The sequence below is a fragment of the Helobdella robusta genome (assembly GCF_000326865.2).
Source record: "Helobdella robusta unplaced genomic scaffold HELROscaffold_14, whole genome shotgun sequence".
NCBI lineage: Eukaryota > Metazoa > Annelida > Clitellata > Rhynchobdellida > Glossiphoniidae > Helobdella > Helobdella robusta.
Window position 1 is genome coordinate 1,530,675 of NW_008703782.1, and position 15,098 is coordinate 1,545,772.

General features: G+C 30.4%; 4 protein-coding genes across 4 annotated transcripts in view; 3 read left to right on the plus strand and 1 right to left on the minus strand.

Annotated features, from left to right (window-relative positions):
- Positions 1 to 805: 805 nt before the first annotated feature.
- Positions 806 to 4,796, minus strand: HELRODRAFT_150508 (hypothetical protein; the record flags this gene model as incomplete). Its single annotated transcript, XM_009014676.1, has 8 exons — positions 806 to 906; positions 1,764 to 1,889; positions 2,020 to 2,108; positions 2,291 to 2,412; positions 2,555 to 2,700; positions 3,067 to 3,172; positions 3,792 to 3,913; positions 4,733 to 4,796. Coding segments are annotated over 8 exons (876 nt in total), but the record flags the coding sequence as incomplete, so codon positions are not given.
- A 2,188-nt stretch (positions 4,797 to 6,984) lies between these two features.
- Positions 6,985 to 7,298, plus strand: HELRODRAFT_73962 (hypothetical protein; the record flags this gene model as incomplete). The annotated part of the gene is made up of 2 exons (XM_009014677.1): positions 6,985 to 7,062; positions 7,182 to 7,298. The coding sequence occupies 2 exons, from the start codon at positions 6,985 to 6,987 to the stop codon at positions 7,296 to 7,298; spliced, it is 195 nt and encodes a 64-aa protein (XP_009012925.1).
- Positions 7,299 to 8,765: 1,467 nt separating this feature from the next.
- On the plus strand, positions 8,766 to 8,945 carry HELRODRAFT_74691 (hypothetical protein; the record flags this gene model as incomplete). The annotated part of the gene is made up of 1 exon (XM_009014678.1): positions 8,766 to 8,945. A coding segment is annotated over one exon (180 nt), but the record flags the coding sequence as incomplete, so codon positions are not given.
- A 3,553-nt stretch (positions 8,946 to 12,498) lies between these two features.
- HELRODRAFT_190657 (hypothetical protein) overlaps positions 12,499 to 15,098 on the plus strand; it is a gene marked incomplete at its 5' end in the record, with an annotated part of 9,945 nt that continues 7,345 nt past the window's right edge. Inside the window, 5 exons of the mRNA XM_009014679.1 lie at positions 12,499 to 12,554; positions 13,273 to 13,396; positions 13,506 to 13,626; positions 13,722 to 13,796; positions 14,057 to 15,019. Coding sequence (XP_009012927.1) covers positions 12,499 to 12,554; positions 13,273 to 13,396; positions 13,506 to 13,626; positions 13,722 to 13,796; positions 14,057 to 15,019 — 1,339 coding nt within the window. The remainder of the gene's footprint in view (positions 12,555 to 13,272; positions 13,397 to 13,505; positions 13,627 to 13,721; positions 13,797 to 14,056; positions 15,020 to 15,098) is intronic.

Here is a 15,098-nt window from a genome sequence, read left to right on the forward strand (position 1 = left end):
GTTGCTGCTGCTGTAGTTGCTGCTGCTGTAGCAACTGTTGTTGCTGCAAGTGATGTTGTTGTTGCAAGTGTTGTTGCAGGTGTTGCATATGCAGTTCTGGAGTGGGTTCATCTGAAAAATGTTGCTTCAGAAACTGTTGTTGTTGCTGATATTGTTGCTGCTGTTGCTGATGTTCTAATTGTTTCTGCAACAAAAGTTGTTGTTGTTGCAATATGTTAGTATCGTTGAAGGCAACACTGCCAAATGTTGCATTATCAGCAGTGGAAGTAACAACGACAGTGGCAACCGTAGCAACTGCAGCCGCAGTAGTAATGTTAGTTGTAGCACTAGTAGTAGCAGCGGTAGATGTAAAAGTAGAAGCAGTGGAAGCTGCTGCTGTTGTTGACAATTTTTTTTTTCTCGGTGTTGACTGAATGGCAGACGGATTGAAGAGTTGCAGTGAAGGAATGTTAGAAGATGATGGCGTTGTTGCCAGGGCAGCTTTTGGGCGCTCCCTTGGAATCACAGATGTTGTTGTTTCCACACTCACCGGCGTCTGCTGGCGATGGGCCCTGGATAAAAATATGAATAATTATAAAATAATAATTATAAAAAAGAAAAAAATTTCACTTTTTTAAATATTTTAAATATGTTTATTTTTTACCCACTTCTTTGCACTAATTGGATCTGAATTTTTTTGTGTAGGTGGTGTCAGAGGTTTCATCAGGCTAGGTATTGGGGAATTCTGAAAAAAATTTGCATAATTTATAACACCTAAATTAACATTAAATTTTCCGCATAAATTATAATCTAATTTGCATACTAATAAGTTTTGAACTGGACACGGGACTGCCAATGTTTTGAAAACGAGGTAGGATACTTGAAAGATGTCCGGTCGTTGGTCTGGATCCACCGTCAGCATGTACCCTGTTTGGTGTGGTTTGTGGTCGCACTAATCAAGAAGTAATCAGTGGTGAATTGAGTGGTGGGATATGCTAATGAAGGTGAGCAAATGCAGGGTTGTTAAAAGCCCAGTAGCGCTCCAGTAGCGTGGCTATTACTTCATTATTGATGGCGATAGCGTCTCGCTACATTCACTGAGCAGTGGCGACACCAAACCTCTCCTTTCACGTCAAAAAACAACCGCAACATGTAACATCGGTTGGGTGACGCTGTCTTCGTTTCTACATCTGTTAATTGCTGAAGTTTTGTTCTTTTTAGTCACGTCTCAACTAGGCTGGTTCGTTTTTCGTTGAACCCTCTCAAAAATCTCTAGTCGTTATCAACTTTAGTACAAAGTGTTAACTTTTAACAGGCGGTTTCGCCATCAGGTTGTATGTTTGCAACACGTTATTAGGAAGAGGCGGATAAAAACAACAAGATTTGATTGTTGAAAACGGCTTTTTTAGTACAAAATATGAAATGTTATTTAAGAAAACTAAAATTATAACTTTGCCAAAGTGCAAATGTCTTAGACAATCTGTAAAATTTTTTCAAGTGTCAAGAAGAAAGTTATTGGTACAAAAGGTTTAATTTCAAAGTTTCAAAATGTAGCGATAGAGGTAGCAGTTTGGCGCAACTTCTTCAACTTGAAGTAGCGGCAACAAAAGCGCGATTTCTGTTTATGAGCTGTAGTAACAATCTTGGTCAAATTTAGTGAAGTGCATAATACATTTACTAACATATTAGCAAATCCATTGCCACAATCATCTACATCATCATCATCATTTACATCACCCACTCTTCCCCATCAAATAATTCGCACATCCCTGAATTACACTAACTTAAGAGGCCGACGACATCATTAGAATACTTTTTGGGATCCGGCAGGCTGTAGTTGCCACTCTGAATGGCCAGGACACTGTCGTTGAATGGATTGCTGTAGTAACAGAGTCTGAAGAAGAGTACACCTGTTTGTTTCATCATCATCATCGTCGTCATCGTCATCATCATCATCATCCTCATCATCATTGTCATCACGTTCGTCGATACGTCAGATTTTATAAATAATTTGAATAAATAGGTCAAACAAAAACTGACCAAGTGCCCAGATGTCGGCCTTGGTAGAAATGACCTTGCCACAGTAAAGGTCAACCATTTCAGGCGACCTGTACGGCAGAGTTGTGTACCTGTTGGGCGATGAGCGGAGTCATTAATTAGCATCTTATTAACATATAAAATTACAAATTAAAAAATGAAAACAAAAATCAATCAATTGAAACAAAAAACTAAGAAATTACTGAAAAGGAAATAAAAAACAGGAAAAAAAATTGAAAATAAATTATTTATTAAAAAATGAAGCGCCACAAACTTAGCCAGCTCATCTTCGACGAGTTGAACCCCGACTTTGATGGGCTCATAAAATTTTGACGTGGCACTACCGAAATCGCACAGCATGTACGTACCATCATCATCTATCAAGATGTTCTCGGCCTTTTTATAATGAACGAATGAATGAATGAATGAGTGAACGAATGAGTGAACGAATGAATGAGTGAACGAATGGATGAATGAATAAGTGAATGAATGAATGAATGAATGGTAGAATTTTCCCCATCTCTATCATTATCTTCACCTTAAGATCTCTATGTATGATGGGTGTTTGGCAATGATGCAGTCTAGAGACGGCCTCACATAGGTCTGCGAATATCTTAAAGAGTTCTTTTTCAGTGTAGCTACATTGCTGAGACATCTTTTCGTTCATCTGGTTTACTAAAGAACCTAAAAATGTATGCGTGGGTGCGTGTGTGTGCGTGAGTGTATGCGTGTGTGCATGCGTGTATCATTCGCAGGTAGGTTGATAAAGTGGTTGAATATCTGATTGAATGAATGTACAATTGAAATTGAATGAATGAATGAACGAAAGATTGGATAGATTGATTTCTTGCTGTTTTGATTGACTAAATGATCTAATGATGACTGAACAAACGAATGATTGAATAAACGAATGAATGATTGTAAGAATAATCAGTTAGTCAAATTGGTTAATTGAACAAATGAATGACTGATTGGTTGAATGAAAAATTGAATAAATGAATGATTGGTTGAATGAATGATTCATTGATCCATCTCAAACAAAGAACCAACCTTTGTAATACTTCATAAGAATTAAAACCTCGTAAATGTTATTTGATATCTTCGTTAAACTCGAGTCGATATACGTTGTGATATTTTTGTGACCAGACAGACAGCTCTAGGCAAAAATAAGAATAACAAATAAACAAACAAACAAGCAAACAAACAAACGAATAAATAATAATACAATTGATGATCTCATCACTTTAAAAAAATCCTTAAAAAACGAAAACATTCTACCGGCTTATCGCTATTTGGAATGTGAAAAGAATACGCCTATCAATCAGAGGGAGAAATTACTTCAACAAGGCGGTATCAACTGTCGAAATTCAGAACGATACGAAACAAAAATTTTATGTTTTAATACCGATATATCGGTATCCGAAAGGAAAAAACGTCTGTAGCATCTGATAATTCGCGTTTTTTGTTTAACGGTTTGAAAAATCTAGATCTGGTGACAGACGCAAAAACTGTAGGAGCTGATTGCATTTGTATTGGAAATAGCGATTTGTTTGATTTCTAGACGTAACCGACAGCAGAGAGGCAAGAGAAAAAATTAAAAAGATCAGAAACATTAATTCAAATACATTTATTGGTATGAATAAACGAAAAACAGATTTCTTTCTAATCATAATAAAAAATTTTTTTACAAACATAAGTGCAAACAAACGACAAAATACAAAAAATATATACAACAAAGAAGGATACAAACGAAATACAACAACAAAAACACAAACATAAATTTGTATCTCCCTCTTATACACAGCCAGGTCCTGTTCATTGTTGACATACATTCTCTTCAGTGCATATCTCTTGTTCGTCTTGCTCGCCTTCACCAGAAATACTATGGCGAAACCACCTTGAAAATTATGAAATACCAAGAACAAATTTATACAATAAAAAATAATTAGACACAAAATTATGCAAAGCAAAACAAAAAATTTGTGTGTGTGTGTATGTATTTGTGTTTGTACGTGTATGAGTGAGTGTGTATGTGTTTAAATGTGCGTATGTATTCGTGTATTTGTGTTTGTATGTGTATGGATGCGTGTATATGTGTGTTTGTGTGTGTGGGTATTTGTTTGTATGTGTATGAGTACATGTGTGTGTGTGTGTGTGTGTGTGTGTGTGTGTGTGTGTGTGTGTGTGTATGTGTTTGTAGTTGTGTTTGACTTGTATGAGTGTGTATATGTGTGTAAATGTGCGTGTGTGTTTGTGTGTGTGCATTTTGTAATGAATTAGGAGCTAAAAAAATCAATATTATGATTAGCATTAAGTTGGTTTAACTTCAAATATAATAAAAAAAAGCCAGTAGCAAAACAGTACAATGTGAAATTTTAAAATGTCACCATAAAAAGAATTATAACCCAATGTTATCATCATTATCATTGTCGTCGTCGTCATCATTACATTACTTTAATTATACAACATCACAATTAAACAGATTAATAATCTGTTTATCATAAACATTATCATCATCATCTTCATCATCATCATCATCTTTTTCATCATCATCATTATCATCATCATTCCATAACCTTGACTAATGAAGCTAACATCATCAAAATCATCATTATCAAATAAAAATTGCCATCATTATCGGTATCACCACCACCATCATTAACATCAACTTTATCGTCACAATCATCATCATCATCATAATCATCATCATCATCACCTTCTGCAATGACTTCTTCGACAGCATACTGTTGTGAGTTGATGGTATAAGACTTTCCAATGAAACTCTGTTGTACGTCGATGTTACTTTCTTTGGCGGCTTTTGAGAATAATTTTTTCATTTCTTTGTTTTCGGTTTCTTTTTATTATTCAATCACTGAGTGATTTGTCTTCAACTAAACTTTAAACGAAATGAAAAAATAGAAAAAAATATTTAATTGAGAAATATTACTAAAAAAAATTGCCATTATAAAAGCAGGCAGATCAAATACATTTTTTCTATTTTATAATGAAATAATTTAATAATTTTTTTAAAATCGTCTTTCCTAAATAAATAATTATTAAAAATTAAAAATGAATGAACAATGAATGTTATTTTGAAATGAAATAGAAAATAGATTTTAAAACATGATGACGCCATATAACTAATTATTAATTATGCCAGTCTTATTCTACCTACTAAAATTAAATTATAATAATAGTAAAATATAAAAATAATTAATAATTTATTGATTAGGTTAGGTTAGTAGGGCTTAGGCCCTTAGGGAAAAAAAAGTTCTATTGAACAATTTAAAAAGTGAGTAACAAAATCTAGAGTTGGGTTAACGTTAAGTTAAATAAATTGGCAAATATATTTTACCGATTGAATTTCAAATCAAATTAAATTAAACAAATTTTGCCTAATTTTCTAAATTAGACATCTGTTAAAAAACATTTTGAAATAAACTCTTATTTATTAATAAAATAGTCATTTAAACTGAAAAAGTGTTTTTAATTCAAGTCCAAGAATTTATGGAAAGCCTAAAATTGTAAATTATTTAACTTTCTGGTTGGATCACATAACTAGGATTAATGTAATTTAAAGCCATTGATATCCAATGTAGTTGTTTATTCATGCGTAATTTTTAATTCAATTGCTGAAAAAACTTATTTTAATTGAAGTTTCATTAGATATTTTGTGTATTTTATAGTTTCCAAAGTTAAATGAATAAAGTCAATGCCTAGAAATTATACTACATTTCATTAAAACAATATAAACCATATATGTGAAATAAACATTCAATTTATTTAGATCATTTATAGTATTTGCAAAATATAAAGCAAAATTAAAGTATTTTTTTCTACTGAACTGTAAAGTTTAGTGATTAAAGAAGAGAAAATGCGTCGTGATAAACGAATGTCTATCTGAAAAATATTGCGCTATACATTTAAAAATTAAACATTAAACATTGCCAATGTATGCCATTTTATGTCAAAACTCGGAATTTTTTGATTAATTTTGCTACAAATTTAATTAAATTATATTAAAAAGTTTTTTAAAAGTCGTCTTTTTTAATTTTTTTATGGTCAATTAATCGGTTTGTAGGATTGTTGCTTTAAATTTCTTTTCGGTTCTACACCATTTTACATTCAATTGCTGGTTGGTTGTGGTGTTTGAGTTGTCCTTTTAAAAATTTTTATTTACCACCTTCTGCTTTTAAATCCTTATTTTTTATTCTATAAATTTTTGTTGTTGAAGCAATACTAACCCCAATTTACGATGTCACTAATTGGATTCTTCCCAGGTGAGACAAAAGTACTTTATTCCTGGTGGATCTTAACTTCACAGAAAAGATTCATTTGAAGGTAAAAATAAAGAGTAACAGTTATGTTAGTTACATTATTTATTCTATGATTAATATTATGACTAATGTATGCCTTATTATTTTACTGCTTTTAAATACATCTAACATTTTAAAATGATCCAATAGTAACTAAGTTTTTTAAATGTTAACTGTTTTAGTAGTGTATGTTTATCTTCATCCAGTCTAATTTTATTAATTTATTTTCAAAAACTTGCTTATTTTATGGTAATTTGGGCATGAAGAAATGTAAATATGTGTGTATTATTTGTTCTATGTATGGTGTTAAAATGATTAACAAACATATAAATCAATTACTAATGGGGTTTTTATTTAAGGGGTTTTTATTTAATATATTTTAATTAAAAATAATTTACAATTAAATGTTAAGATTTATTCACAGTTAGTATTTTCTTATTTTAATCTTGAAAAAAAGTATTTATATATCTATACAAATTGGAGATTCAAAATAGTATAGCTATAAAATTACATTTTTCTAATAATTTTACATTTTTTAAATTTATTTTTATTCAATAATTCTTTAAAATGAGATATAATTACTTTCTAATGAATAATTTATAATAGCATACAATTAATCAAATTAATTGATTGTGATATAAATGACCTTAGCATGGAAGCCACAGCCAAACACGATTTCCAGGCAACAGCAAATGATGAGCTGAGCTTTTCTAGGGGGGCCAAACTTAAAGTAAGTAAAACTGAAACATGTTACTAACCAATGTCATAAGCCCATGTGGATTAATAATTGTTTGTATGATAAAATAATGATAAATAATTGTAATTATTAATAATGATAATTTTTGTAAGGTTCTGAGTATGGAAGAGGATAAAAACTGGTACAAAGCCGAATTAGACGGTCGAGAAGGTTATGTCCCCAGTAACTACATCGAAATGAAACCACACCCGTACGTGTTTCATTTTTGATGATGATTATGATATGGTAATGATAATAATGTTGGTGATGGTCTGTATTGTGATGTGTATGACGACGATGATGATGTCATTCATTCATACATTTATCTATTCATTTATCCATTCATTCATTCATTTATCCATTCATTCATTCATTTTTCCCATTCATTCATTCATTTTTCCCATTCATTCATTCATTCATTCATTATTTAACCCTGTCATGCAGCTGGTATGTCAGTAGAATCAACAGATTAGATGCTGAGTCATTGCTGTTAGATCGCAACCCTCAAGGTTGTTCTATCAGTCAGTCAATCAATCAATAGACCAATTAATCAACCAGTCAATCGATTTATCCACCTGTCAATAATTTATGCAATCATCTAACTATCTAAATTAAATTCAATTATTTAAGCTTACTTAATTTGCATATAAATTATCCTCCATTGTATACCGGCATTCATTTCTTTTTACACTGATCAAATGATTTTTTTCAAAATTAGGGGGCTACATGCAGAGAGATGGAGCATTCTTAGTTCGACCGAGTGAGTCAACCCCCGGAGAATTCTCACTGAGTGTTAAGTTAGACATTGTTTTGTGTACCGTGTATGTCTGTGTGTGTGTCTGTCTGTATCTTTCTGAATGTTTTGCATTTGTGTTATCATTAAAATGCTTCATGTTGTCTTTTTATGCTTACTATGCTTACAGCAGCAATGCATTTTATTGTTTGGTTCTAAAAAAAAGTAATAAGAGGCAGTGTTATTAAATTTATCTTCATGTCCCGCTTACATAATTTTTATCTGTTACATGGTCATTTCTTACGACAAAAAATATTTAAATGAAATAAAAACACATTTCTTCCATTGCAATTGCCTCATGTAAATACACAGATTAGCACATTGACACAGCTACTCATACACACGCACATTTGTACATATCTACACGTACACGCACGCATGCACGTACGCACACATGAACAAACACAGATTTGCAGACCAAGTACAACACTTCAAAGTACTGAGAGATGGTTCGGGTAAGTACTTTCTGTGGGTAAAGAAATTTGATTCACTGAATGAACTTGTACAGTACCATAGGACGTCATCTGTTAGCAGGTCCCAAACCATTTTCTTGCAAGATATGATCAGGGTTGGTTTTTTTTTTAGTTTTCTTTTATTTCTCTTCTCTGCGTAGGAATTAGTAGTTGATGGTTGACTGGTTGATTTTGTTAGATTAAATAATGAATATTAGTTCTTTACAATGGCAGTCTGCTGCTGTTGTCTGTTGAGCAATATAATATACAATCTTTTTAATATTTTCATTCTTGGTTTTTGTTGTTAGCTGGCTTTGAAATTTATCGAAGTTAAATTATAATAAATGAAAATTTCTGAAAATTTTTAATAAATGGAGTAATTTTAATAAGTTTAATCATTAGAAAATTTAAGAAAATGGTTGAAATAAAATGCAATTACTGACCAGGCAAAAGTGATAGCAAACTACGACTTTCGCCCGACTGATAACGAGGAACTTGAGTTGAAACGCGGGGACATCATATCGATCCTCGAGAAGAAGGATCCAAATTGGTGGATGGGTGAGATCGTGAGGGGCACCCAAGTTTGTAGGGGCCTCTTTCCAAAAACATATGTATCTGCTTATACTGATTGAAGTGTCTATCTACTGGTTGGCTGGTTGGTTGGCTGGCTGAGCGATCAATCTTAACACAATCTGCAGCAGTTGGCTGAGTGGTTGCTTGATGGATGGTTGATTGGATAGATGGTTGTTATTTAGTTGTTTGGCTGACTGGTTGAGTGATTTAAAGGTTGATATCTTGTAGACTGGCTGGAGGAGTGATTGAAAGGTTGATTGATTGGTTGTTAAGTTGGCTGATTTAATTTTTGGTACTTATTGGTTGGTTGGTGGATTGTCGTTTGTTTGGCTGGCTGCATGGTTAAAAACTGATTGACTGTTGTTTGATTCGCTTGTTGATTTCTAAGATAGTTCATTGGTTAGTTTAACTCCATGTTTGTTGATTTATTGATCGATTGTTAGAGGCAATCAAACTTGCTTGTTGGCCGGTTGGTTGATTTTAAAAGTTGATTGATCAAATAGTTGATTAGTTTACTGAACTGTCGTTTGTTTGGAAACTTGTTTGGTTGATAATTGAGCTTTTTTTTCAATTAATTTTTTCTTCTACTTTATTTTTCAAGTTAAAAGGATTGCTTATTTAATTGGTTGAATTATTTAAGAATGAATTGATTTTTAAATGATTTTAATAATAATTATTACTATTTTTTTATTTATCATTCGGTTATTATTGCAGTTAATAATGTATACTTATTTAAAATTTGTACAATAAATTAATGATGATGATAACGTTGATTAAACCATTCAACACGAATGAATGAATGAATACGAATATAAATACACCAGTACAACTCTATGTGATTGGCTGCTGGTATTTTTATATATTTTTCGTTTATATATATATATACATATATATATTTATATATATTTATATAGCTTATATTATTTTTTTAGTTTTTTTTTTTTTTTTTTGATGAAATTTTTTTTAAGATAAAATCTAACGTGGAAGCAAAATTTAATTGTTTTTTTTTAAATGGCCACCAAAACAATTAAATAAAATCATGGATAGAAAGTTTGAAAAATCTTCTTCTTATTATTATTATTATTTTAATTGTGATTTTCAGTTTGACGAATTAATGATAAATAATGATAGATATATTATTAAAAATAACTAAAAAATTATAGGAAATAATAACAGTAACGATTGCAATGGTGATAATGTGTATATCCTAAGTGGTGATAGGATGATAAAAATGATAATGATGGTGATCTTTTTGATGTTGATGATGATGATGATGATGTTGATGATATGAATGAAAATGACGACGATGATAATTTACAGAGTGACGTCATTAGTATCATTTCATCGGCATTTGATTTTATAAACGTATAATTAATATTACAAATACTAATGACATCATTGTTATTATACGGAGCTAGACGCTACAACGATTAATTTATTCATAATTAACTCTCCAATTCTTTGTCCCAGTACATTTTTTTTTTAGCTTACACAATTACATTCATATTACCGGGAACGGTAATATATTGTTAAACATTCATTACTTTGAACTGTTTTCATTATTATTATTTATAATTATTATTATTATCATCATCATGTATGTTATGTATGTTTGTTTCTTGTGTATAATTATGTCAGTATATATATATATATATATATATATATATATATATATACATATATATATATATATATATATATATATATGAACGATTCGTTATTAGTTTTTGATGTAGTAAATCAAGTCATATATAAATATATATAATTGTAGACATATAATATATATATATATATATAATTTGTTAAATTTTAAAACATATTGATTTGTATTATATTTTACTTTGGTTTGATAATTACTTAAATATATATATATTATATATATATAAATTTATATATATATATATATATATGTGTGTGTGTGTGTGTGTGTGTGTGTGTGTGTGTGCGTATGTGTATAGCGTACACTTAGTTTAACATGTAAACTCGTACGTTTTGATTAAAATGTTAGTTTTTTCATTAGCGCATAAGCAAATATGAAAATATAAGAAAATATGAATATATACATATATATATATATATATATTTTTATGCATACATATATATATTTATATATATATGAATGTATGTGTATGTGTCATTTATAATTTAAATACATTTTTAATCTCTTATTTGTGTATATTTTTGTTTTTTTGCTGTTTGTTTAGTGTGTATGCCCGATTCGTTACTTTTGTTTTAATACTTTTCGTATAGTCCGTTATATATATATATATATATATATATATATATATATATATATATATATATATATATATATATATTTGTTTAAATTCAGAATATAATATGATTTTAGGCTTATGTGTTTCTGATTTGCCTTCTGAAGAGTTATACATTAATTGTGGATAATGCATGTGGAATAATTTTTACATGCATTCTTAATTAACTATGAGATGCGGATCATTGCGACAGCGCTAATGTTTTGTTTCGTTCATTTTGTTTAGTGTAGGTGATCAATTTTCATAAATATGGAGATGGCACTTAACTATTGGGGACTGATTACTGCCTGAATCTAGTAAAGAAAACTAACGGCTTACTTTACATCATATCAGCGCCATATTCCAAAAAATTGAACTATAGTGCGTGTTCAGTATTACATAATGATAACTGTTTGGCCGCTTCAAGTTACTATATATCAAAAACGTCTGGATTTTAATTACCAAATTACACATTTTCATGCTCACAAGATCAACAAATGCTACGTTAATCTTGTAAAAGTCCAGCAGCTTAATTCACTGTAAAATTTTCGAACTATAGTGCGTGTTCAAGGATACTTAACATAGATATTATATATATATATGTATATATATATCCATGATACTTAATGATTCAATCTACATGGTTTGGTATAGTATCGAGTTTGTTGAAATCTGCTCAAGAACCGTCGCAATGCGCAGTTGCTATACATCTTAGCACATTTTCGTTTTGTACCTATGCAATGTTCTTCCATTGAAATCTCATTCATCTTGTTGTTATCTTGTTGTGTGAAATTCAGCTAATTAGCCGTTATAATGAAATAAATGTTATGCTATAAAAATTTACATCAATAAACAAACCAAATAAAAATTTATACAATATATAAGTAATGATCATATTAGTCTATAGATATATACATATATCTAAATATATATCCATATATTATATATATCCATGTATCATTCAAACCATACAACTAGAATAAAAGTAAACTAAATTGCATGGCGCAAAGTATTAAAATTGGCACATCACTACTTTTACAGGCACTGTTTTCTATACAGCTTATTTGAGTGTAGATAAATATATGAAATGACATGAAACAATGGTGAAGATGGCGACTTTTGATGGCTTTGTCCGTGCAATGTTATGTAATTAATAATCTGCCACCTCAATGCATTTTCTACGTAAAAATCATACAAATTTATTTATTTTATACTTTAAAAATTGATTTATTTATGATCGATAATCTGTTGGATATTTAAATTTATAAAGTGAAGTAAATAATATAGTTTTTTTTATCATTCAAAAATCAAAATTTTACAATTTTGATTTTTTGAATGAATGAGTCTGAGCAGAGGAGCGATGAAACCTGATACGACTGCCCCGGAAGGTGATGGGGACGAGTCCGGCTGTGGTTAGTTAGTTTTGTTTGTGGTCATAATTAATATTTATGGGTTTTGCATTTTTATTGATTTTTTATTATTTTCTATTGATTTATTAATAATTTTATATAAAATTTTAAATTGAGGAAAATAACACTTGTCTGAAGTCACCAAACGTTGTTTGAGTTTTGTTTAACTAACGGTCCATAGCCATGACCATGACACTAACCAATTAAAAATTTATACTAAATATCGTTAAAAACTTGAAATTATTTTCTATTTCATAAAAGACAATTTAATTTAAAACACTTTATATTTTTTCTGAAATAGCTTAAAACTGAACTTTATTTAGTTAACAAACGTTTGCTAGCTTTTCACAAGTTAAATTATAATGAATTAGTTTTTATTAATTTTTACGTCAACTGGACCTTAATTTAATTGAAGTTATATAAAATTAATTAAATAAATCTCATCACATTATTTATAATGATGATTTGTTGTCCTCATTCCAAGAATTAAATTTAAAAATATAAAATTTAGAAGATCCATCGACTGCAATGGATGGAGGAAATGAAAGAAAGGCAATGGCGAATGATGGCAACATAAGATCCTCGTTAGCTTATTAAGTTGATTTTAATTAATTTTTAAAGTAGTTTCATCATAAATTTCTACATTAACTGATGCCTTGTTAGTTTATTTACATTCCTATCTCAACAAATAGTAGTTAGTAATCTATTTATTTAATAACCTTTAGCGATAATGCCTTCAGAAAACACAAAAACAATGAACGACAGAAAGAAAGGAATGAGAGAATAAAGAATGACATGATGGAACTTCAATCATTGCTGCCTCCGGAAATGCAAACTGACAAAAAACAGGTGGGTACTAAACTCTAATTTTACCTAGTAATTAAATCTTCATTGTCAGCTCATTTGCATAATTATTAACTTAATTTTAATGCTAAATTGTTGTTAATTGGAATTACAGTCTCATCATGACTTACTCCAATTGTGCATCAGTTTTATGAGGACACTGCTCTACCAATCAAATCAGATGAAATTAGGTCAAACCCAGGATAGCTCCACCAATAGCGGTCTAGTTAAAAATAGTTAGTGTTTGGTTGAAGTTAGGATTATTATCATTTAAATTATGTTTAATATTTTAATTTATTTTGAAATTTATTTTTTGTAACAAACTTTTCAGATGAACAGCTGGTTAGTGAGAATGACAGTTTAAAAGTGGAATTAAATAACTACAGAAATTTCTTTCAAAGCATAGGTTGGCCCTATTGTATAATAACATTTTCGTAAAATTCAACAAAGTTCTAAACTTTTTAAATTTTCTTTCATAATGAGATGGTATGTTACAAATTCTTCATTTACTAATTACTATTATTACTGAATTTAATATTTAATGTACATTTTTATAAAAAAAAAAAAAAACTGACCAAACAGCCGAATCGGAGTTAATTAATTGGAAATATGAATAAATACTATCTTACATTGATGATTAATTCATAAATTTGAAAATGAATACAGGCTTGCCATTGAGCATTGACGTCTCGCAGCTGGCTGTACAGTGGAGGTACAAAACTCAGGAGGAACTCGGTCAAACTACTGACATCAACAATCCATCGTATAATCAATTTTTCAACAACAATATCAGTAATTATAATAACAATAATAGCAACAACAATACTCTTCAACAGTTCTACAGTCAACAGCCTTCTCAATACAGTTGCATGCAGCAGCAAAATCTATTGCCATCTATTGACAACAGTAACAACAACAATGATGCTCAACAATTTTTCAACCAGCAACAAATGTTGCCAACAACAACAACGCAACAACAACATCTGAATTTGTTTAGTCCACTGTTGCCTTCGCTTCTTAACAGCAATTTCAGTAACAGCAACAACACAAACAATGACATCAACACTTCTGACAACAACAGCATCAACAACAATGAATCATCATCATCAACAACAACAAATTTTTCCTCCAACATCTCAAATGATAGATCTGATATTGCAACAGCAGCAACAACAACTACAACATCTTCAATGCTTTTCGACAAAAACAACAACCAATTAATAAACAGTGCTTCATTATCAGTTGAGATACCAAACTCAACTGAATCGATATCTACCATATCGTCGTCGTCATCGTCATTGTTGATGTCGTCCCCAGCGACAACATTATCTGCAATACTTTCATCAGTCGAACAACAACCACCAGCACAACAGCAGCAACAACAACAACAACAACCACAGCAGCTACCTCCACAACTGCAACAAACACAACAACAGACACAAATACAACAGCAACAAAATGAATTATCAACATCAGTGCCTTTTAGTGTTAGCACTAACGACAACAGTAATAACATCAACAATAACAATAGTAATGAACTTTCAAATGCTTCAATTAATGTCCTGAACGACAACAACAACATCGGCAGCAACAGAAATACTGATATCTCCAATAACAGCAACAATGATGGTAATGTTCTTACATTTACAGACTCCAGTATCAGTAACTACATCAATCCTAATGGGAATGCCAATAACATCAACAACAT